Here is a 24,066-nt window from a genome sequence, read left to right as displayed (position 1 = left end):
GATGGTTCTTATTTTCAACTCTGTGCTTGGCTGGCTTTTTTTTTTTGTTGTTAGTCCTGTGTTTGTACTGATTGCTTTTTTGCATGCAAATTACAGAATGTCATGGAAATGAGAGCTCTGAAAAAAAAAAAAAAAAAAGAAAAAAAAAAGGAAAGATAATGCTGAGTTCCAACTGTCTTTTGTTTGTGCATAAGTGTGTAAAATATGACGTGGAAATATTTTCAAAATGGCCTTTGACTTTCCTTCTGGTGTATATTTTTATTACTCAGTAAAAGCATGGGCATTTTTCCCACTGGAAAATGCAATGAATCTATTAAGACTTGCTAATGATACAGTGCTGGGCATGAAAAAAATGGTGTTGTAAACTATTTATGGAAGTAAGAAATTATTATAGAGTGCATTCTGCCCAAGCTAGAAGTGCAATTCCACACGCAATTTAACTTCTGTATACTGTGGTGAAACCCTGGCCCCATTGAAATCAATGGCAAAAATCTTTGTTTTCAGTCGGTCTGGGATTTCACATTTGTTTCGACTTTACATATGGATTTTCATGGTTCTTCACAGATATCTCAGCAGGTGGTCAAAGGTTTCAAGGGAAACTACAGTTCCCTTAAAATGAGAATGTAATAAATGTATCAAGAAGGAGAAGAAAAAAAAAAAGCAGACGTTTATTAGCTACCTCATTGTATCAAATGAAAGATAATTTGGCATTTGTCTCCATTATTCCTAATAAGAAATGTAAGTGCTTCTTTGTAGTTTATTACAGTGGGTATGCTTTTAGTAAACAAGTTTTGATTCTTCATTTAACAAAAATAAAGCACTGGGCACGCTTTGATTCTTGTGCTGGTTGTTTCTAATAGCCATACCCCTAGGGAAGGTTTTGCAGTAATATTTAAAAACGTAATGAAAAATTGGTTGTTAGAAACTAAGATTTCCCTCTTTGCAAATGCTTTTCTTGAAACGTCCATGGGAATTTAATATCATTGTTTTTTTTCCTCAGTCTTGTATATTCTTGAATTGTCTTTTTTCCTCCATTTTCTCCGTTCTCAATCCTAGGTCCCCTTACAAAGAAACAGACAGATGATTTAGGTGATAATGACGGTGCTGAAGATGAAGGTATTTTTTTGCCGCCAAACTGATTTGCATGACAAGGATCCCTGAAAATCTTTTTTCTCCCCTCTTTTTTTGACTTCTTGTCTTCTTTTGAAGAGTTTTTTTTATTCCCATTTTTGATGTGTTTTGTCTTCTTGCTTGTTGTTATACATATATATATATTTTACATTTTTTAAAAGAAAATGTCATTAAGTTCTACGTTTTGATACAAAACAGTAACAATATTTAAAGCAGAGGGTTTTTCGTTTTCTTGAAATGGACTTTTGATATGTTGCATTCCACCTTTTGACTCAATTTTGTCCATTCTATTTGAACTAACACTCTTTTAAAGTTTCTCTGTACACCTTTTTGCATGTTTTCTAACCCTATGTATTTCACCAAGTAAAAAGATGTTTTTTTTTTTTCACTGACTGATATCAGTTTGATAAACTTATCAAATATTTTGTTCATAAAAGGAACAATACAGATAACTTAAAAAGTGTCTCTTAAGCAACTGAATCTCCCCAGATACAAAACCTTCTGCATTTATAGTGAACAAATACAAGTAATTGCACAACTGCTCACCTCCCTGTGGAAGAGGGGCAGCCCTGGAGCAGCTGCAGTACTTGCAGTTGGTGAGGCTCTGCACAGCAACTGTGAATTCAGTGGAGCTAAGCTGATGTCATCTAAAGGAATCTGATCCCATCTGTTTTCTTCAAGTATACAAAGATAACTATCTGCTTGTGTTCCTTAGAATCCCTATTACCAAGTAATATCAAAACTTTGAAATGTCAAGCATACAATTCTGTTTATGAATTATGTCTGTTATAAGCTGAGCAGATTTGATTTTTGTTCAGGGCTGTGAAAATGGTAACAAGGGGCTCTATCTCCTGAGCAGTCTCCTCCTTTCAATTAGATTTATTTCAAAGTTCTGAATCTTAAGCACATATTTTATATTTTTTATGGTTAATGAGTAAAACACATGAGCCAGGTAGTTTCTACTTGTTTCTCTGTTAACATTTCTTTTTGGGCCAGATATTACAATAAAGCCTAATTTGTAAACAGTAAGGCTCTTAATAAGATTTTAATCGTAGAGTACATTAACTGTTTTGGTCTTACCACAAAAGATCAAGGAAGGGAACTATGAGCATTCAGCTTCTTAGCCAATAACAGAGCAGACACTTTACATGTAAACTCACAAACTTCTCTCATTTTCCTTGATCCTCTTCTAAAGTGGAAGTTAAGTATGTACATGAAAGGCCACCAGCTGGCTCAAGATTTGAAAGAAGACCTAATTGAAAAACTCATTTGAAAGCTCTCACGCTATTCAGAACTGAGTACGGCAATTGAGATCCACTTAGATCTATGAGTCCCAGTCATTTTTACATTAGTTCATGACAAAGCATGGCAAAAGATATTCTTGTGAATTCTCTAAGACACGTTACATTGGATTAGCCACTGTAAGAGTGAGTCTGTCTTGTTTTAACAATATATTTCAAGAAGCGGTTTGAAACCTGGTTTATTCATCAAGTGAACCTTCATGGCTCTCCTAATTTGCTGTATTGCTGCCAGGACAGATGCTAATGCCTTAACAGTTGTTGAGCCGGTGTTGAAGTAGACACACTTACAGGATACTACTAAAACAGTTTGCTAAAATTCAGCAGTGGCTGCTATCAGAAAGCAGTTTAACACACAGTCAAATGAGAGTAGGGATCTCAGTCTTTGGAGAACCCGCATCCATGTCAGGGAAAACCCAAATCCCACATCGACAGCTGTAGGGGAGAGAGGACTGTAAGAGCACAGCAGTCAAACTAGAGGGAAAGAAACACATTTACAACATTAATAAATCTCTGTATTTTATGGGACTAGGATTAATTTTCTCTGGCATACAAGTGGCAGTTTTGTTCTCCTTTCCATGCCAATAGAAGAATGCAAGCATTAATTTGATGTTTGCTACTTCCAGGAGTCACAGAGAGACAGGGCAAACTTAAATTTTATGACCAATAGATGCTGAAGGCTGCTGGGAACGTCTGCTAGGTTAGTAGAAACCATGTGTGCTGAGGCACAGCGTTTCACTGTCTCTCAGGGGAGGAGTTGCATTGGATGCCCCATGTTTTGTGAACCTGTTCTCTGCACTGGAGCTCTTGTATGTGTTGCATATTCAGAACTGAGGAGTTCACAAACTACCTCTCATGTATTTGGATATGAGTATGAGGAAAGAGAAAGGAAGTACAAAGCCATCTTACTTGTCTCGATTTCTGATCTGCCCATTAAACACTTTTCCTTTTGCAGTATGATAGATTTTTATATTGATTAAAAGTTCAGTTGTGATACTGGGAACAAATAGCCAACGCTAAGCTGAATTAATGATGTAGTTGGAATTAGGGAGACCTGGCTCGCATGGTGAGAAGGACTGCCTAACATAGCCACAGAATCCAAGCTACCTAAGCAGATGTCCAGTGATTTCTAAAATGCCCAGGATGGTTTCTGTATTACTTAGGAATTTCAGAGCTCCCACTTATATTCATTGTAAGCCTTTCTCAATGAAAAATCTCTCATAGTAGCTCCTTGGCTCAAATGCCTGGAAAGTATTCTATGTTGTGTCATTCACGCATCAGAGTTTGATCAGAAGATTTCATTTTAAAACAGTGTTCAATATTCCTACTCCTATCTGCCACGAGTCACTACCAGTACTGCTGGCCAAACCTTGTCAGCACAAGCGCTAGAATCAGCAATCAAACATGGATCTCTGCTATGTGCTGCAACCAGTAGACCAGGCTTAATTAGATCATTTTTCATTTTTGTTTTTAAAAGACCCAAAGGCAGTAGTGCACATTACCAGCTAATGATCTGCAAATTTGCTGTTAAAAAAAAAAATGAAGGTGTTTTAGGTGTTTTCAGATTTTACCAATGTGAAATGTGTGCACAGTCAAATTATATGAATATCCTTTTTCTCCCAGTCTGATAGCATTCTTGTTTGTGTAACCCCTTCCATGGGATTGCTTACCTGTTCAATAAAAATTGAATTACCTGGGCAGGCACCAAAAATATGAGTGGCTAAAAGACCCTGCAACCAGTGAGCATCTTTGAATGTTTATAGCAGTGGTGTATTTGCCTATTTTCTGGCATTCAAGTAAGCAAGATCTAGTGTAGAAGCAAAATGTAAGTCATTCAGCAGTTGAATGAACAGCACCTTCCTCATGTGTGCATGCAGTCTAGAGGAGAAGTTTGATTTAAAAAGCAAAATATCTGGGTAATGTTAATATATTTCTACCAGTCTTAATTTTCGTAGAGCAATACTTTGGCTTCATTTAATATGGCTACAGGAGGAAAAGAAAGAATCTCTTTATGCACTCTTATTTTCCCTATGCTAAAATTCCTAGCATGACTTAATACGGCAACACAAGTTATTAATCAGACTACATACTCAGTGATCACAATTGGACTTCTAAGTAGTTAGTGCTATATTAAATATCCATGAAGGATTGCTCACAAATGAATTCTTCTCATCCACCATTCTGTCATACACACATTACTTAGAAAATCAATCTGTCAATCTTAGATCCTTATTTAGTCCCCAGTGTTATCTGAGCATCTCAATTTTTAATGTATTCACTGTCACAACATCCTTCTGAGATAGAGGAATGCTATTATTCCATTTTTAGAAATGAGGAATACAGACATTGTGAAGAATGCAGATGCCATGTCCACGGCAAAGCAGGGAACTGTCAGTGCATGCCTCGAAGTGAAGGCTGCAGTGTAATTGCTAGATGCAGCTATTCTTCCCTTCTCCGTTCCAATCCCTCCTGTGAAATAGGAGACAGATTGGGAACAGATGTTGCTGTTTGTTCACAGGCTGTAACTGTGATCATTCTGATCATTTAGTGTGATGCTCTGCCTTACAGGGGCCATTGAACTTCATAGAATGAAGGAAGTTCTTGGTCCAGAGCATGTTTTAAATCAAAAACAAAATTCTCTCTTCAGTTTTAAATTGCTAATGATGCAAAATCCATCTGCAATTTCCTTCATATGCTTAACAGACTGTGGCTTCACTGGCACAGGAGAAGAAAGCGTTTCAGAAATCAGGATCTTTTCCAGAAAATCCTATTGCTCTATTAGTATTAAAATAGACTAGGTTGCTAAGTTTAGCTTTTTGTCTGCTTTCAGCTATCGTAGTAAGAAATGGGGAGGGAAGCAATCTTTCCTTCTGGCTCTAGTTGTACGTTTTTGGACTTCAGAGATCAGTAAACAACGGAACATGTTCATTTACCTCACAAAGCAACCACAAGTCCCAACTATAATTATGGCCTCTAATGAGTTCCATCCAGGCAGGAGTAGCACAAATTCCAACTCCTGTGTACAGATGCTCATGTTATTTGCGTATCAAATTTCGGCAATGTTATTTTCCATTTACACAGAGAAGCTCAATTCAGATGATGAATGCAGTGATATTATTAACACTTGAAAAAAAGCATAGTAAAAATTTTGACAGACCTTTAGTTTAAGGACCTCTTTGGGGCTCTGCTATATTTTTATCAGTGTTGAGTATTGCTTGTACAGTGAAGAGTCTGAGCTTTTGCATTTCTAGCCATCCTTTAACAACTTAAAATTGCTATTTAGCTGGCCATTGAGATCCCGCTGTAATTTGAACGTGCTCCACATGCATACCTGTAGTAGCCTTCAAAAATTCCATCTTTTTTTTTTTTATATTGCAAAAGAAATGTATTTTTAATAGATCTCCATCAGGATCTCAAATCCCTTTCTTTCAGGCAAGAGTAATTAGGCGTTCCAGGGTACCCCCAATGATCCCTTGGTTTCACAGATACAAAAATAGATGGAAGAAAAAGTTATTAATATTTAGTTCAAACTTGATGGGTGGAGGCAGTCTTTTAACATATGAAATATGGCTGAAACTTCAGTGCATTCCCACCAGAAGTTCAAGAGATATTTTAGCAGCCTCAGGCCACCTAGTTAACATCACAGATTTAAAATATAACATTAATTGGATGTTTACATATTAGTACTGATAAGGGCACTTGCTAATTTGTAGCATGCATCTATGAGGCATTTGAGGGATTTGAACTGCAAGACTGCATACTTTCAATAGGCTTTTAAACAATCAGAAGGATTGCACTGCTTGGTACTATGCTCCATTAAATCTTATAGGAAAATTTTTTGTGAAATTGCAGCACTTTCCAACTTATCCAACTCTGATCTGTGTGAGGAATGTGTAGGTTTTACAGTAACCTACCTAAAAGTCATCCACTGCTTCAGTGTTATTTCAGGTTCCAAAAAACATGAGAAGTTTACTTAAAAGTCTGCATCACAATTTCACAGTTTTTATTTAGAAATGAAATTTTTTTAGAAAATCCCAAGTTTTCATTTAGCAAATACTGCTTGTGGCATCTACAGTAAACTGCTTGTTGTTGTGAGCTGTATCCCAATGAGGTTTCTTCCTTTCCTGTTTTGATTGTTTTCTGCAAATTATACTTAAGTCATGTGGCCAACTCACATGAGCTTCAGATGACTGAATGTGTAATTATGTTTTGTTATATATGACAATAGTGGCCAATATTCACAGTCAGACCCAGTTCCCTGTTGTGTGATATAACAAACACAGAATAAAGAATAGCCCCATTCCTAAATTGCCTGCAATGTAATTAAGAGCTGGCATAAAAAGCAGTTGCAACAAACATTAGAAAGGTACAGAGGAGAGATGATGGAAATCATAATAAGAAAGTTAATGTATACAGCATATAAATAAGATCATTCACAGCAGTATCGTAAGACTTACTTATATGTTTTATAAACTAGCACTTTAAAGCCAAACAAATCATTGCAATCAAAACTTATCTTCTGTGTGAATAAATACAGAAGAGTTGAATTTGAGAAGCGTCTTGGACAGTGCTACTGCTGTGTGTCTCTAAATTACTTGTGTGTCTTGTTTAAAGCAGCACTTTATAAACTGTACTGTCCACAACTAAATTAAATTGTATCTAAATCTACATTTCTTGGATGAAATAAAATCTACACCAAGCAAGAAGTATTTTGAAACTCCCACGCTGTTTTCAGTAGATGGCATGCTCATAGCCTCTGCCTTTTTTTTATTATTGCTATTATAAAATAATATTTTTATAATAATTATTATATATATATAATAATAACATGCACCCCAGTTATTTAGGCCTGTTTAGAGCAAGCTACTTCCATGAATAACTGCTCATCTAATTCCATGAGCATCTATTATTAATGTATGTGAGAAAATGTAACTGTAGTTAGCAGAGACTACTCCTGAACAACGTGAGCACAAAGAACTGTAGTGATCTCTTTGAGTTGAAAATTAGCCTTTCTTTATCTGCACGTAATGTTTACAAACACAGTAGTAACGGGGTGACGAAAATAAGGCACACGAAGAATTTAGTCGGAGTAAATTTTGTCTGATTTTAGTCATGACTGCGTGCTTTTCTCAGAAGAAAGACACCCATTCTTTTCTAAATATCCCAGCATTATTTCCCAGATAAACAGACCAACATTTCATTACCGTTCACAGTTGGTGCTCTGTAATTCTATGTAATTTTAATTAAAGAAGAATTCTGAGACAGTCTCCCCCTGTGCTACCACCAAGCATACAATTAAGTGTGTACAGTTTCTGCTGGGAACAGTCAGACAATGATTTCAGTTTAATAATTTATTATTGCTTCCATAGTTGTACCAAATAATAGCAATATAAAAAAAAGGCACAGGCTATGAGCATGCCATCTACTGAAAACAGTGTGGGAATTTCAAAATACTTCTTCCTTGGTGTAGATTTTAAACATCAGGAGCTTACAATTCTATCCTATGGATGCTGAAGAGAAGTAACTCCGTAGTACTGCAGTCTGAAAATTGGAGGGCCCTTACTGTATGCTTGAGTCAGGAAAGCAACATAAGCAATTTCATGTACAAACTTTCATCATCCTTTCAGTTTTGAATAAATGATTGTTCTAATAATTCTAATATTGAAGATCCAGTTTCTGATCTTGACCGTTCTGGCATTTTCTTCAAATCACAGTCAATATCAAAATAATAGTAGCACCTGGCTTTCTATAAACAGACACATCTGTGCTGATCTTTTCCAGCAAATTTTAAAAGCACGGCTTTTAGTTTAACTGCCCTTCCCTAGTCATCCTTACAGTGCTTCAGAACAACTCCTGTAAGTCTAGAGTGATCTTACCTAGTAGAATCTTAAATAAGGTTCATCCAAATTGAAGGAATCAACAATACGTTTGAGATTTTTTCAGATGCTGAAGTGAGTAATCAGGGAATTCACTTGAATGCTCACATAATGACAGAAACATATTTGAACTAGAATATGCATTGCAGTTCCTCATTGGTTTCATGTGCTCTCTTGTTACTGCCTTTATTTTTAAGAACTGTTAGAATGGAATATTAGAGTTTATGTCAGATGGGGGAAAAGAATTAGCTTGTAAATTAGCTCAAAATACAATTTAATCCAGACAAATGAAAACTATAAGGTTGCATTTTAGTTTTTTTCTTTCCAGTCAAAGAAAAATAAACCTTTAAAAGCAAATGTTATTCCACCAGTCCTCGATTAACAATTTCTTTTAGTTGGTGCTTAAGAGCAGTCCTCACAAGAAGCAGAGGTGATTCAGGTTTTCAGATATTCAAGATGTTGTCCTGAGTAGATGCACCTATCTGAAAATCACACAATTTGAGGGGGAAATGATACACAAATCAATGTCCTCATCAAAAGGAAACCTCAAAAGATGTGTCAATATCTAATTTTCTGAGAGAATGGTAGAGCTACTAAGATTTAAAATTGTTACTTGAGTTCAGTGTCACATTTACGAAACTTGATTTTTGTTTGAGTGCAGGGTCATCCCCTTCAGGTGTGGCATAAAGTTAGTGCCACAGTTCAATAAATTAAGAAGTACCCACTCTCCTTAACCATCATCCTACTCAGGTTATATATATAATGTGTGTCTGAGGTCTTAAACAGCTTCCAAGTAATTTCTAAAATTTTGGCCTTCAGAACTATCAAGACAGCTAACTTATAAGCTTATAAAGAATTTGTAATTTATAAATTATTGATTTGTCATACTGGAAGTTATAAGTGTATGAGGAGAAAGCTTCTTTATCTTAATATGATGGATTGCCTTCAGCTAAGTGAGCAAAAGGATGAGCAGAGATTTTCTGAAGTGTTCAGGCTATGCAGAAATGTGCTCATAGTGGTGTTAATATACATTTTACATCCAATTCAGCAGGAACACAATCAGACCACGGTCCCATTGCATTTGAGCAAGTGTTACCATTTTCAATCCCTTTCTGCTTTACTGATGCCAATAAGTGTTTCAAAAATATGAACTCTAGCTATAAGTTTGCAAGACACAAGGAAACACTTATGTCACCTGCCCATTTTCTTATGTCAAGATGTTGCTTGAGAAACACTTCAAGAAAAATAACCTCACTAAATAAGTAAATAAGTAAATATTGCATGCATCTTTGTTTGAAGCTTTCTTGAGATAAAATGTGTCTTAATATTTTTTCCAGACATTCGGGACAGTGGGGGACCTAAGCCTGTGATGGTGTATATACATGGAGGGTCCTACATGGAAGGCACTGGAAATTTATATGATGGCAGTGTTCTAGCAAGTTATGGGAATGTGATAGTCATCACAGTCAACTATCGCCTTGGGGTACTTGGTAAGAAGCTTTCAGATTTCCATTAATCCCTGATATATGTAATGTGATTCGTGTTATACATGAGTGTACTCTTCAAAAAAAAAAACCAACCAAACAAAAAAACATTATTGATACTGTTTTCTTTGGTTTAAAAATTTGTCAAAAAGAAAAAAAAAAGATTTTTTACTATGAGGATGAGATAAATGGCATTGCAAGTCTTATTTGTGTTGTTTGGTTTGCATTTAGTGATATCAAGCAGGTGTTTCCATTGCTGAGTAGTTCAGACCAGATCTTGTTTTCTGTGAATAGTGGCAATGCTTTACGTCATAGATAGGTGAATTAGTTATTTTTATATATATAAGTTAAGTCATAGACAATAATGTTTTTTGTTGGAAGTGATTAAGTTTTGATTAACAATTTTTTCATGCTTTGAAAAAACTAAGAACTTTATAAAAATATTATGTAGTAAGAGTTATACTTTATATCTATTTGTTTTGAGCTCCGTTGTGGTTTTAAAATGACTTGTGGTTAGAATTCAAATATCTCCAATACTTCTTTTCTAAACCAAATTGTAGAGTGAATAGAGCTACTTCTGATTGTTTCAAACGTGGTGAATAAGATATGCTGATGCTGCTGGTAGACTTGATTGGTATGTCTCTGGTTGGTTGTATTTCTAAAAAATATACTTTGTTATTTGTTCACCATGGTCACAGATATGATAAAAGTTGGACAGGTCTTGTGACAATGATATGATTGTTTGTTTTGTGCTGCGTGTTCTACTGCAATGTTACTTGCTAAGGCTCCTGCAGTAGGGTTCCAATTCTCAGATATTTTAAAAGTCAGAACAGTAATTTTGCAGTATTTGCATAGGTTCCCTGTAACATCTGAAGTAGCTCGATAAGCCAGGTGTCATTCAGAGCAGCAAGTTGGTTCTGAAGATCAGTGAACTCTATTTTCAGTTTTTGGGCAACACCAAGGTCTGCTACTCTGTTTTTTCTTTTGTATGGTCATTTTATTTTATCAACACTTTGTTTCTTTCTGTTTTGAAATCAATTAGCATAATAATTGATTTGTTGTTTTTTTTTTTCCTGCTTCATCATTTCTGCAATTTATCTCCAGTGGTGCCGTATTAAAATTTGCTATCTGAAAACAGTTTATTTTTTACTGGGAATGGATTTTGACTTAGATTTTGAAGACCTAATCTGTGGTAGTTGCCTTTTACAAAGGCTGGAATATATTCCAGAACAATCAGAAAAATGGCTGTTTGTTCCTGCACTTATCTCCTTAGCATCTGGTTGGAGGTTTCATTTGTGATGTACTTCTTTAAGGAAGAAAGTACTGATATTTTGCATGTTTGTCTCCCAATTTACTTTGAGTCCTTGGGCATATATTAGTGCTGTGGTTATTAATCTGTAATCTGTGACTATAAACAAACAAGTGCGCTTGTCCTTTATATTTCAAACATTTATGTGTATTTTATACCAGAAGGGTACTCTGTCCAGTAATATAGTAGCCGTCATCTGAAGAAATTGTTTATTTTTATAAATTATGTAGTCTGATTCCTAAATTTACTTGTAGTTGCAGTGTTTGAACATGCTCATTGCTTGAAAGATGAGAATTTCTTCATTAACGGTAATGGCTTTTCCTTTTGGAATTTTAAGACCACCTGAGGTAACCCACTGCTAACATCTTACTGAGCCTGGGAGGTTTCCATTTGTGTTTGTGCTTTTGTGCTTCTTTGACTTTTGTGCTCTTACAGAGCTTTCAAGGAGCGGAGTGTTAATTTTCGTTCAAGTGGGACCTATTGCAGTAAAACCTCTAAAACTCACAGCAGAGTCTGGTGATTGGCATGTATACTTAAGATTACTTTCAAACCAACTAAAATAATCCTTTATCAAGTTTGTAGTGCTTTCTTAGTAAAATAAATGTATTTTTTAACTATATGTAAAAGTCAGGTATTTTATTTCCGGTACAATGCCATCTACCAGGAATACAATAAATAATGGTTACACGTCTCTAGATAGGCAGTGTAGAAACATGCTAGCAATCAAAAAACAAAATTTGCACAGTTTGCTTTTTTTTTCTTCCAGGTTTCTTTGTATTTCTTAGTGTGTAGACAATTGTGTAAGATAGCCTCAGAGTTGGACTCTTGTGTAATCACACAAGATATCAGGTTTTTCTGTTTTCAAACTTGTACTCATCAGTGTACAGAAATGCTTGTCCATAACGGTACAGCAGAACATTACTCTTTTCAGTGGCATTAAAAAAGACACGCTTTTACAAATACACAGCTGACAAATTCTCAGCTTCCCTTACCTGACTCACATCCCATAAGATTTAGCTTCTCTGTCCATTGCTTGTGGGAAGACTAGATGTCACTTCATTGCTGTGTAAAATGCCTGGCTGTATGGGGAAAATAATATAAGGATTCTTTCTTTGAAAGGTAATATAGGGATTCTTTCTCCACAGGAGAAGATTTAGGGACTATCTTCCCATTTCTCATGGCTGGATTTCTTGTATCAGTCATTGTGGCTGAATATCTTAATATAGATGATCCATGTGAGTCTTAGGAGTTCTGCCATTGGTTTAACCAGGATTCTCCCTGTGACATTTCTTAACAAGAAATCCGGTTAAGGAAATGTTTAGAGTTTTTGTCCGAACTGATAGTAATGGGAAGGGAGGATGTGTATTATATTGGATTCTTTTCATTATTGTTATTAAGTCCATAGCAGGCAACTCTTGGTACAGTTCAGAGTATTTTCTTTTTATTCTGAGCTGAAACAATCTTTGTCCTGTAGATTAATCTGCTTGAGGCAGTACATTTTATAGAGATGCGAGATTTGCTTCTTTCTAAAATTTTAGAATGCTTAGAAGTGGAATGTCTTTGGTAAAGATAATAATAAAAATTGAAGTGTGGAGCAAGTGCATTTATAAACCAAACAAAAACCCTGAGAGTTCTCTGACCCAATTTTGTCTTTGTCTGAAGCAAGTCTGAAAATGAAAGTCTGTTAGAATCTTTCCTTAGATATTGATGAGATGGAGTAGAGAATTGTTTGCCCTGGAAACTTGGGGAGTACTGAATAAGAAACCATTGGAGACAGACTATTTATATCTTCTTTACAGTCTTTTTAAATGCGAGTCTTGTGCAAGCAATCTTTTCTAGTCAGTAGTCTGATGTCCTTGAAGGACAGCAAGAAGTAGGTGCAGACAATTTTTTATAGTTTTATAGCTTATTTTTATGAAAAGACAGATTTGAAGATAAATTTGGGTTTTGAACTCAACTAAATTAAGTTTTCAAATGTTTATCTAAAATATCTCCAGCTGGTAAAAAGGCAGGAGCTTTTTATTTAAATTTCATAAAAGAAACGTAAAGGGATTATAAAAAGAGTTTATTTAACATCCAGGCAAAGATCATGATAGATGGATTTAATACCCCCAGTGCTGTTTTCTATGTTCTTTCTTTTGAAAAGGAGAAGCCAGCATTGGCTTCTTCCCCTTTAGTTTAAGTTTCCAGGAGGAAAGAGAAAGTTGTAAACTGATTTATGCCAACTGAATACACATTTATTCATTTTATTAATTTCTGTTTCTTGCTTTTGATTATCTTTTGGCCACTGGAGTTTAATCGATCTGAAAGAAAAACATTTTTAACGCAGTTCACGATTAAACTGAATTGAGTGATGGAAGAATAATTCAGAGGAATCTCTAAGTAAACCACTGCTTTAAATTTCCCAATTTTTTCCTCTTCATGAGGCAATGGTTTTTCCCACAGAAACAGTGAGCTGTCATTCCAAGGTTTTTTTGGCCATTTTTTACTTTTAATGACAGTTTGTAATTATTTGCACTTTTATTGTAGCACTATGTTTGAAAGGCCTGGTTTCCTCATAAATATTATTTCCTTATTTTGCCAATGATTGAACTTAAATCAATGAGACTCGTAAGTACAGTGCTTCTCGATACAGAAAAGCCTGGTTTGCCCACAATTTGAAGCAATACAACAAGAAAATTGTTGCTTATGCACAGAGCTTTTGACAGGAGCTATTCTTAGAGTCCTATTGTGTTCTTCAGCCTAAACTTCAATTTTTCAATAGTTTGTTGTGTCAGATGGCTATGGTGGGCTGAAGCGGTCGTGTAAAATAAGATACTGAAGCAAAGGAAAGCAAAGCAAAAACACTGCAGCGAAAGTTGTTTCTTACAACTTCTTATGTTTCTTTTGTTAGCAGCTGTGAGAATTTTGTGAACAATGAAGTGAACAGAGGATGAATCTTATTACGCTTTAACATTATTTGTTGATGTATGTTAGAATACATGTGTTTGGAAAATAGGCTTGAAAATATATTTTGCTCCTCACATAATGCAAGCCAACCAGCAATATGTTACAGGCAAAAGAGTGACATGAAATATAGACTCAGCCCTGCAGTACGTGTTGGGCAATTTGTCCCAGGCCTTGCATTTCTGCCATTACCCATGGGTTGAAGAACTAACTATTTTGACCATTTGCAGGATCAAACACAGGGATGAGCACACACAGCAAAAAAAAATCAGAGCAATTTTGAAGTACCTGGCCATTTATCAGGGAAGTTGGACTAGCTGACCTTTGCAGGTCCCTTCCAACTCAAATGATTCCATGATTTCAGGAGTCTAGTTCCACTGTGATTGACTGGAAGACATTGTCTTGTTTTCTTTTCATTTTCTTTCCTAAGTAGAATAGAAAACTAATTTATTTCAGTGCTTTCAAATTAGATCTGATTTATTCTATTTGTTAAACTATTTGATTCTTTTTTTGGGGGGGTAATAATTTACTGAGTATTTTTTCCATCAGAAAATGTTTTGCTTTTGTTTTTTTTCTTGCCTTGCCTTTTCTATCATGGTAATAGTACTGAAAATATTAAACAGAAGATATCTTTCAAATATGTTTTCAATACACTCAATAGATGCTTTCAAAAATATCTATTAACTTTAGACATAACCCTTTCAAAAATTGCTTCATTGACATTTAGGCATTTTTGCCTGTATAATCCATGGCCTATTCTGCAATCTGGTGAACTGTCTTGCCCCTCAAAAATAATCCTCTTCACCTATCCATGTCATAGTAACTATTCAGTTTATGTAACAGTGGAATAAGAAGGTTTGTGTTAGTTAGACATAAGAGGGAGAAAAAAAAAAAAAAAAAAAAGCAGAGATTATTTGGCTGCATTGCTTAGACCATGAAGTTTTCTTTTACAGTTCACAATTTAATATCCAGTAAAATGGGAAAATGTTTGATCATTAGTGACTGTGACAAGCACATCCATTACCTTTTTATGAAACCTTAAAGATACTATCAGGAGCTGGCATTTCCTTCCAGCTTTGCTTTACCACAAAGAGGTCTCTGATGAGCCTTTTTCTACTCTCTCTTTACTAATATATTTGAGTAGAAATGATAGATGAATTGAAAATTATATATTATTGCCTAATTAAAAGTACATTACACTGAAAGTAAAGATGGAAAATTAATAGCAAAGCACATGAAAATGTGCAGTTGAAAATCATTCATTTAAGTTTTCTGAATTGGATGAACATACAGAGAATGTGATTCATAAATACTTTTGAGGACCCTTGACAGCTTCGTAACAAGTTTCTATTAGATATAAAAATATTAACTTGTTCGTAGGTGAAATTTTATCATTTTGAGGTGACACAGAAGGGAACTTGTCCTGAAGGTTTTATCTGACCCCACCTTATCCTTGAGCATCGCTGTTTCTTCATATGAAGCACTCCAGATAAATTTAATACTGGATAAATAGAACAGGCTAAGATAGAAAGCATGCTGCAGCTTTCTATTCCCTCTGGTGACATACTTCACACGGTCTGATTTACACATAGCATTCTAAAAATGTATTAGACAATTCTTATTTAATATAGTAGGTAACCTCAGGTCAACACAGATTGCAGGAGGCCCAAGCACAACTCATCTAGATTTACAGTGTCCTAATTTCATAGATCTGCTAATAGAATTAGCATTTGGATCTCAAACCAGCTCTAATTAATGACATTTTAGTGGCTTTTTTGTGAGCTAGTATCAGCCAAAGGGAGTCATGTATGCAGTGAAGCAGAGAAAGGAAGATTGCCACATTTGAATCTGTACCATCAAAATGACAAAATGAACTTGAAGTAAACAATAGGGTATTGACTAGATACATTTAAAGGGTCAACTGCAGTGCACAGCATGCAAGATATTTATGAAATGGGAACCCTGAATATATAGTGCACTTTGAAAATAAACCATTTCTTTTCTATTTGTGCTTTTTCTAGCACAACAAATTGACATTATCCATCTGCTTAGATAGATGAATATATACTCGCTTCTTTATTTTTCAGGGCACAGACATTATTTTGTTTGCCATTGAATAGGTTTCTGTCTTGGTACAGGTACCCTTTGACTAACAGGTTTGTTCTAATGTTTGTCATTAGGCTTCTTCTTTGGTAAACAAAAAATAACAACTAACAAACTTAAAAACTATTTGTTTTAGTATAAGAACAGTTTGTGTCATTGCTGTAAAGAGAAATTGCTTTTTGGTAAGATAAGTTCCCTTGATCAATATTAATTCATATAACAAATATATTTCAGTTTTGACAGATTAATCTTTGAACTCATAATAAACTTCAACTTGATAATATTTGTGAAATAGGAAAGAGAAAGTGTTCATTGAAGACTAATTATGGAAATCTTACTGCCTCGGGGAAAAAAAATTAAATCTTTGACCCTATTATCCTACATGAAGTTTGTAATTCTTACCATCTAGTTATGTGTAGCTACCTGCACTTTCCTCTAAGTAATATTTGACTAAATTACTTTTACACTGTCATTGATCCCTGCACATAACTTCTCATCTGCAGTACTACAAATGTTTTGTGTATTCAAAATGTATTATCTTCTATACAGCACTCTAAGCCTTTGGCTTCTTGATGGGAGACCTGTTAGGGCACCAAAGTTGCCCCTGCCCCCCAAGCAAACGGAATTTTCCAGTATGCCACACTTCCCAGGAAAGGTTCTGTAAGCCAAGAAGTGGGAATAAATTAGGACTTCTATGCAATCTGATCTCACTGCAGAGCATTCCAACACTGAAATAATCTTCTGATTTTCAACCAAGGCAGAAAGATTAAGAAGTTATTAAGATCATAATAATGTAACGTTAAGAAATATTCTATAGCTCAGCATCTAGATTATATCTCTTCCCAGATATAGCACAGTTAGCACAGAAAGCATGGTTTTGAATCCCCATTTCGTTGTATTTTATTACGTATGTTGAAATAGTCATGACTTTTCTAACATGTAAATGAAGCAGTTTTGTATACTTCTGATCCTTGGAAGCAATGGATAACATAACAAGGAAACAAGGATCTTGATTGAAAATGTTGTTCACATTTTTCAACCTATTGAAATGCATAATACTGCTCAAATTTTATGTTTCTGCATGTGTGATGTAGTTTACAATTGGAGGTGCTAACTCAAATACTGATTTGATGCTTCTTTGCTGTAATACCTCATGATACTTTTTGAATGAATTGAGCAAGCTCTGTATTCTAAAGTTGTCACAGAACTTTCTAATGGCTCTATATTGTAATATGAACAGTAGATTTAGAAGGTCCAAAACTCTTGGCAGCAGTACAGGTCATAGATTTGTTCTTCAATCTAGTGGGATCCATGTGCAGATAACTACCTCTGCTAACACAGAAAAGCGTATGTTAAAATATAGCAACCTGCATTACTTTCCAAATTGAATATATAGGAGACCACATTGTTTGGTGTGCTGTTTTCTTACACTTCCTGATGTACTGAAAAATATTTATTATTTTGTGAATATTGAATTTGAATATGCGCGTTTCATGGCAAACTGCTAGATGAAGTCCTACAGAAGACTGGGTAAATGATGAATATTGATAAATATCCCTTTTTATGCAAAGTACAATAATTATCTTCAAGCAAATGTAAGCGATAGATATTGATGTCTTTGTAGAAGTATTTTCAGTATCTCTTGTTTTGTACATTTTGCAAACTAAACAGTTTGGAAAAAAGTAAGATGATGTATCTTTTCTAAGTGTTTGAAATATCTGCTGCATGTCTCAGGGGGTCTATCATTGCTCAAAAATGAGAAGTAAGACAGAAGGTATACTTGGGCTTTTTCATTACTCTGCAGTAATATTTCACGTTTTATGTGCCAGGATTCTAATGTAATAGAATAAAAATGGTGAGCAGTCTTTTTCTGAGATATTCACTATGTGTTCAAGAATTCCACTGATTTTGAAAATGATTCCTCACCGTACATTTCTGTTAGCTGTTGAATGTTTGATTTCATGAAATCTCCCACATTCATCATGATCTGTTCACCTTCTCAGCACTTTTCATCAGGATTCTGGTTGAGTGAGTTGCCGCAGGTATGCTGTAAAAATTTTTGAGGTTGTTTTGTTTCTCGTTAAGTGATAATGAAGTATTCAGTATGAAACAGAAATAGAGGAGGCATAGTAAAATATAGATCCAAAGTTTAAAAAAGAAAAGGCAAGCATCTCCCTAGCTTGTTTTTCTACTTAGGTTCTAATGTTCCATGGAGTTGGCGAACATTAATTGGTATCTTCTCACTGATTTCAACAAGAAACATATGGGTAAATTAAATTCTTTCCCCAAAAGTTTGTTTCCATCTCTACTTGCTTGTATAATGTATTGCACATGAGTTGATTTGCTTCTGTGGCTGTAATTTCCCTTTCAACGTCAGGAAAGTACTCTGACTCAACTGAAAATGGTTTTGCATTTCATCTGCAGGGCTTTATTAAAGCACTGAGACACAATAGGGTGTGCTTTACAGGGCCATTAATGTATGCCCCATGTGTGTTGTGAGGCATGAGGCCAAAGGCCATGTGCTTTCAGCTACCCATGAACCATATTAATGACCCTATAAAATACACTCTTGAGTGTCCTAATGCTATTATAATTACTCACTTTATTATTACATGCCTCTTCAAAAAAAATTCTCTAAATATTTTCCTTTCCCTTTTATACAGCCCTTAACTAGGAAGGCTACTTTATGGGAGACTGAAAGGGAAATGTTCACAATAAAAAGAATATTAACATTCTTTTCATCATTTCTTTCTGGTAATTTGTCTTTTAACACTTCATAGACCTGTACATCCTGAGTATTCCAAGCTTAGAAACAATCTCTGAGTTTTTCCTGTTGTCATAATGAATAGCTGTTTGGATGCATGTTGCTAGATTTTGTTTTTCATTAACTTCTTAAATTTATATTTAAAAGAGAACTCAAAATGGAAAAGTGCTCATTATTTCCCATTTTTTTCTTCTTGATAGAAAAGGAAAGAAAAATAATTTACTTGCTTTCGCGTTGCTAATATAGTTATTTTCTGATGTGAGTTTTCTCCAGCTGAAAATGTTTTGTGTGTTACTGATAGACAGCAAGGTTCTACCTGCATTTTCCAGCAATTGCAGAATTCAGCATCTGATTTAATGACTTCTGTCTTTGCAGTTGTCTCTAAGCTGAATGCTATGGAAGTAACAATCAGAACGTAATATTTAAGACTGCATTTTTAAAGACCTTTAAAATAATGCATAGGTGTTTTTTTTTTTCTTTTTTTTCTTTCCCTCTGTATGGGCATGTAATATTTCTTCATCCTCTGAAAGTTCCATGTAGATTTTGGATGGTTTCCTTTTATAGATGGATCACAGGGAGTGTTTTGATCTCAGGTTCAAATTCAGTCATGGCAGCAGATGTTTTTGTTGATAAGCTTCTTTTGAGAGTACTGTGGGCAAACAAATTTACAAACAGGAAGATATTTAGTGTAGTGGAACTGGTAGTTTTGAAGAAGTAGGATCATAATAAATGCTCAATTTAATTTTTTTTTTTTTTCTCTTCAGATGTACAGAAATGAAAAAAATAGCATTATATGGCTATAGTTTATCAAAGATGCAGCTAACAGTTAGAAATAATCTGGATAATCTTAAGGACACATTTTTTCAGACAGTGTTGTCATGTGACCACTCCAAATTCCAGATTACCAGAACAAGACCTCTTGCAAAGCAGTTGCAAGCAGCTGTCATGATCCTCAACTTTGGTAGAACCTTGTCTATTCTTACTAGGATCAGCCACAATTAGAAAATACCATATGTTGTACCAAAGAGGCAGTGATGTGCAGTGTCCACAGGAGAAGCAGTTGCTGTTGATGCCTCTGATGGAGGATCTTGTTCTGCTGCCTGGAGCTCCAAGGAAAGGTTGCATCATGTACTTAGCTTTCTTTTTATTCCTGTTGTTACTATCACCTTTGTAGCCTACCACCATTGCACTAGCAGTATGTGAGTCTTCCTCTGCTCTTCTGTGGTTTTCTTCTACCGTTCAAAAGAAAAAAAAAAGAAAAAAAAAGGAAAGATGGGACTAAGTAGGTAGGTTTATTTCCAATTAATGATTGAAAACTGGCATTTGGATGATTGAAATAGATAAACGAAGTTCCCTTCCCTTGCTACACTGAGAAGAGCTTTTGTCATGAGATGTGCACTTTTCATTTACACAAGTGCTTAGTTAGTCTTTTGCTGCTAAAACTCCTGAGTCCTTTAAAACGTTTTTCATCACATTCTGTGTGGTTCCTCAACATATCCTCCCTGGAGATCTGCGCGAGCTAGGTAAAGATAATCAATCTCACTCTGAAAGAAACAAAATTACTTGTGACGATCAATGTCCACTAATAGTTAGTTGTTGTTAAAGTCATCTTGCAAAGTTGCAGAACCCAGCAAAAATTCATCCAGAATTTGGTTCTGAACTTTCCATTGCCAAGTAAGCGATATGCAGGGCACCAGAAGAAATGAAAACAAGCATATTGAAAGGCTTTAGTTTTCACTAGCTTCAACTTGAGTTTGTATAAAATGAGGAAGATTTTTTGAAAAACATGTATCTTTACAGGAAATGAAAATGATTGGCAGTGCTGATCACTGTCTCTGGGAAAAAATCTCTTGAACAAGTTATTTTCCTGAGCTGAACTTTCTAGGAGTATTTACAAAAGGCACCTCCGTATGCAGACTGACATCTGTTTGTACTTATGAACCAGCCCTAGCAGTTAGAAGTTGAACTCAAAGTAAAATCTGTAAACATTAAACCCCTACCCTTGCATGGGTGCTGTGTTGGGTGGGATGATTGTGTTGCTCACACAGGTGTCTAATAGCACGGGAGATGCCCTAAGGTATCACATCTGGCATCCAGCTGTTGCTGGAAGGGCATGGATCTTTATTTGTGAAACAGTAAGCCCTGTGAGGCTGCCTTGCAATCATCTCTCAACCAATCTGTATAAGTGGCTGTCAGGAGGCAGTAAAGAAGATGGTGATAGACTCATCTCAGTGATATCTAGCACAAGGATAAGCAGCACACATACAGGAAATCCTAATAAGGAAAACCTTTTCACTCTAGAGGTGATCAAACACTGGAGCAGGTTTCTCGGACAAGTTGTGAAGTCTCCATTCCAAAGAGATGCTCAAACCCCACCTGGATGTGGTTCTGTGTAACCTGCCGTAGCTGACCATGCTTCAGTAGAGGATATGATAGACCAAATGTGCAGAGGTTCCTGCTACCTGGGATTGTGATTCTGTAATCCTAAAACCCAGGAAAAGGATGATCAGCAGCAAATGAATTGTTCTCTGCTTGCCTGTCTGATCTTTGTACTCCTGACAATCTTTGTAAGCCTTTCTAAACTATAGATTGAACTCGTGAAAATTAATAACCCATTATAAGGAATCTTAGACGCACACACACTTAAAAAAAAAAAACCTAACAAAAAAACCTCCAAACTATGCTCTTCTGTCAAACATTAATCACTCTACTTTAATCTACATATTATTTACATCTACTTATTAGGGCTTTTTCAATTGGAATTTTTCTGGAAGGGGGCTCTTGATTTTGAGTTGTAAAGACTGCCTGAAAGTTATCAGTGAGTGGAAGACTATTTTTTCTTTCCATTTTTCCTCTGCTTTTTCTCTTAGGAAGGATTCCTGTGTAAAGTGTACCTGCACTGATAAACGTCGGCTCATTGTAGTTTGGTACCAATTGTAGGTTCAGCCTGCCAACCACTGACCTATGTGGCATTCTGTTTTTTTCCTTTGTTTTAGTCATGCCAGGAGGTGTTTTCTGTGTTCTCACTAATCTCTCTGTTCCTTTTCCAGAGAATTTCACAATTCCTGACCACCTATTTTTTTTTACATCTCTTGATACACATTGTAAAAGCATATGTTGATGAAGACCAGTTTCTTCACTGAAAACTGCCTACTCTACTGGTGAACACATCATTTAGGGTACATTAGCAAAATTCTAAAACCTTACTTTTTGGAACCTGATCATACTTTAAAAGCAGTAAAAGGAAAAAAAATAAATTGCCAATTACAGCTAATAGCTTTCAGCAGTTGACACGTATAAGGCAGATTGAAGGTGCTTTTAATAGCAGCTTCTCAATAAATGCAAGTACTGAAATGCTTTGGAATGAAGCAGTGGCAAAAAGCAGGTTTGATGTCCTGTGCTTAACAACTTGCAGAATGCAGTATGCTGTTTTAAAGACATCTTTGGGAATTCCTCTGTAAGAATACAACTGATAAATAGTTTTGTTTTCCTTTCCCTTGAGAGTTTTTACATATAACTGATACTTTTTGTGCCATTTTCTTTAAGAATCCCTAAAATAATGTTGGTTTTAAAAGAATACAAGGTTGAGAAGGCAAGGCTAGAGATAAACCTCATTACTTCATCAAATTTGTCATTAAGATTGAGTCCTTAATGTAAACATCACATAGGCAAATCAAGTTCTGTTTTTCTCTTGAAAATGAAAAAAAAATGTCGTGCATATTAAATCACCTTTCAGAAGGAATGTAACTGTAATCATAGTGATTGAAGAATTTCAAGAACTTGTTAATAGTAAGATAGGTCAAGAAATAAAGATCACTCACTGAAACAAGGTTTCTGAACATTTTTGGTTTTGTGTTTTTCAGTGCTCTGTGAAGCAGATGAAGTGCAGATGAAAGGTTAAGAGAGTAATAAACAAAAGCTTGAATTTGATTTTGATGTGCAAACTGCACTTTGATCTTCAGACTGTAAAACACTGCTACTGGGTCAGCACTAACACTCAGCACAACAAACAATCAGTTGTTCAGTGTGGTATAAAAGTCACAACTCTTTTTTTTTTTTTTTACTCCATGAAAAGAAACATAGCTGTGGCAAAGATACCTGTACCCAAGGAAGGAAGAGAGAATGGAGGTGTTTTATCATTTCGTGTAACTTAAAACAACTTTAAACATGCGTTTATCGAATATTTTCATCAAAGTGCTGTTGATCATTAACACATAAGACTATAAAAGGGGATTTGCATAAAGTACTCAGTAATGATATCTTGAAAACACCATATTAATATATGATATTACTTAAACCCGGAAACAAATTGTAAGTTATGTGGTAACTAAAATAGATCAATTCTTATATTTCCATCAGATGAAATTATGATGTAATTTTTGACTGCATTTGTGATATCTGACAATATAATTCTTAGAAAATACTGTGTTGTTCATAAGGAAAGCACTAGATTGTAATTACTAGTGTAATGTAACCATGAGATGGTATTCAATCAAGAGCAAAAAAAAAAAAAAAAAAAAGAGCCCAAAAACCTACTCAGAAGATTCCTTAGGCCAAAAATTAGTCAGAATTTTTATTTATTTTCTTATATTAATTTAAATGTTGCTTTGCTCCTGTCATGGGGAGACCCACCTGATGTTGATCTCATTTCAGTCTATTAGACCATCTTTATTCTATGGGTTATCCCTCATGTTTGCCACTGTTCAAAATTTGGCTTGCAGGAAAGGAACTGTGCAAAGTAAGTGTGAGCCTCTGTGTAGTATCACAACATTGGTGCAAGCCAGTTTGGCCACACGTGTGAGAAAACCCTTTTTTTGGTGTCCTTTACAGTTGTTTCTCAGCAGAAGAGACAATTTTGGAAATACCCAGATTGTTAAAACTATCTGTAAGTTACAGATGCTCCTGTGTGTTGTGTAACCGCCTGTTAATTATACCTGACCAATTCATTAATGAATTTCTCATTTGGTTCATTAGAGAGAGGAGAGATGGCGCTTTTGATTCTGAGATTTCCCATACTATAGTTATGTACTGGCGAAATGTTTGGTTTCTGGGGTGCAACAAGCAGATTAATATAAGGTATCTCCTTCTATGTTTTGCATTTGTTTTGTTTCTCAGCCAGTGAATGTTGGCTTTGCTGCCTGCCTGTACACAGCCG

General features: G+C 35.3%; 1 protein-coding gene across 10 annotated transcripts in view; it reads left to right on the top strand.

The window, feature by feature from the left end:
* The window catches only part of NLGN1 (neuroligin 1), a 494,803-nt gene that overhangs the window by 308,793 nt on the left and 161,944 nt on the right, over window positions 1–24,066 (top strand). For 8 of the 10 annotated variants that reach the window (XM_085232837.1, XM_085232836.1, XM_085232835.1 and 5 more), the window contains 2 exons: window positions 1,057–1,116; window positions 9,643–9,795. In XM_085232837.1, the coding sequence (XP_085088963.1) occupies window positions 1,057–1,116; window positions 9,643–9,795 (213 nt within the window). The remainder of the gene's footprint in view (window positions 1–1,056; window positions 1,117–9,642; window positions 9,796–24,066) is intronic. The other 2 variants (XM_085232842.1, XM_085232841.1) reach the window with 1 other exon arrangement.

The sequence above is a fragment of the Meleagris gallopavo genome, chromosome 11, assembly GCF_905368555.1.
Source record: "Meleagris gallopavo chromosome 11, MGAL_WU_HG_1.1, whole genome shotgun sequence".
In the NCBI taxonomy this organism is placed as follows: Eukaryota; Metazoa; Chordata; class Aves; order Galliformes; family Phasianidae; genus Meleagris; species Meleagris gallopavo.
This window is presented reverse-complemented; position numbering and strand designations above follow the sequence as displayed.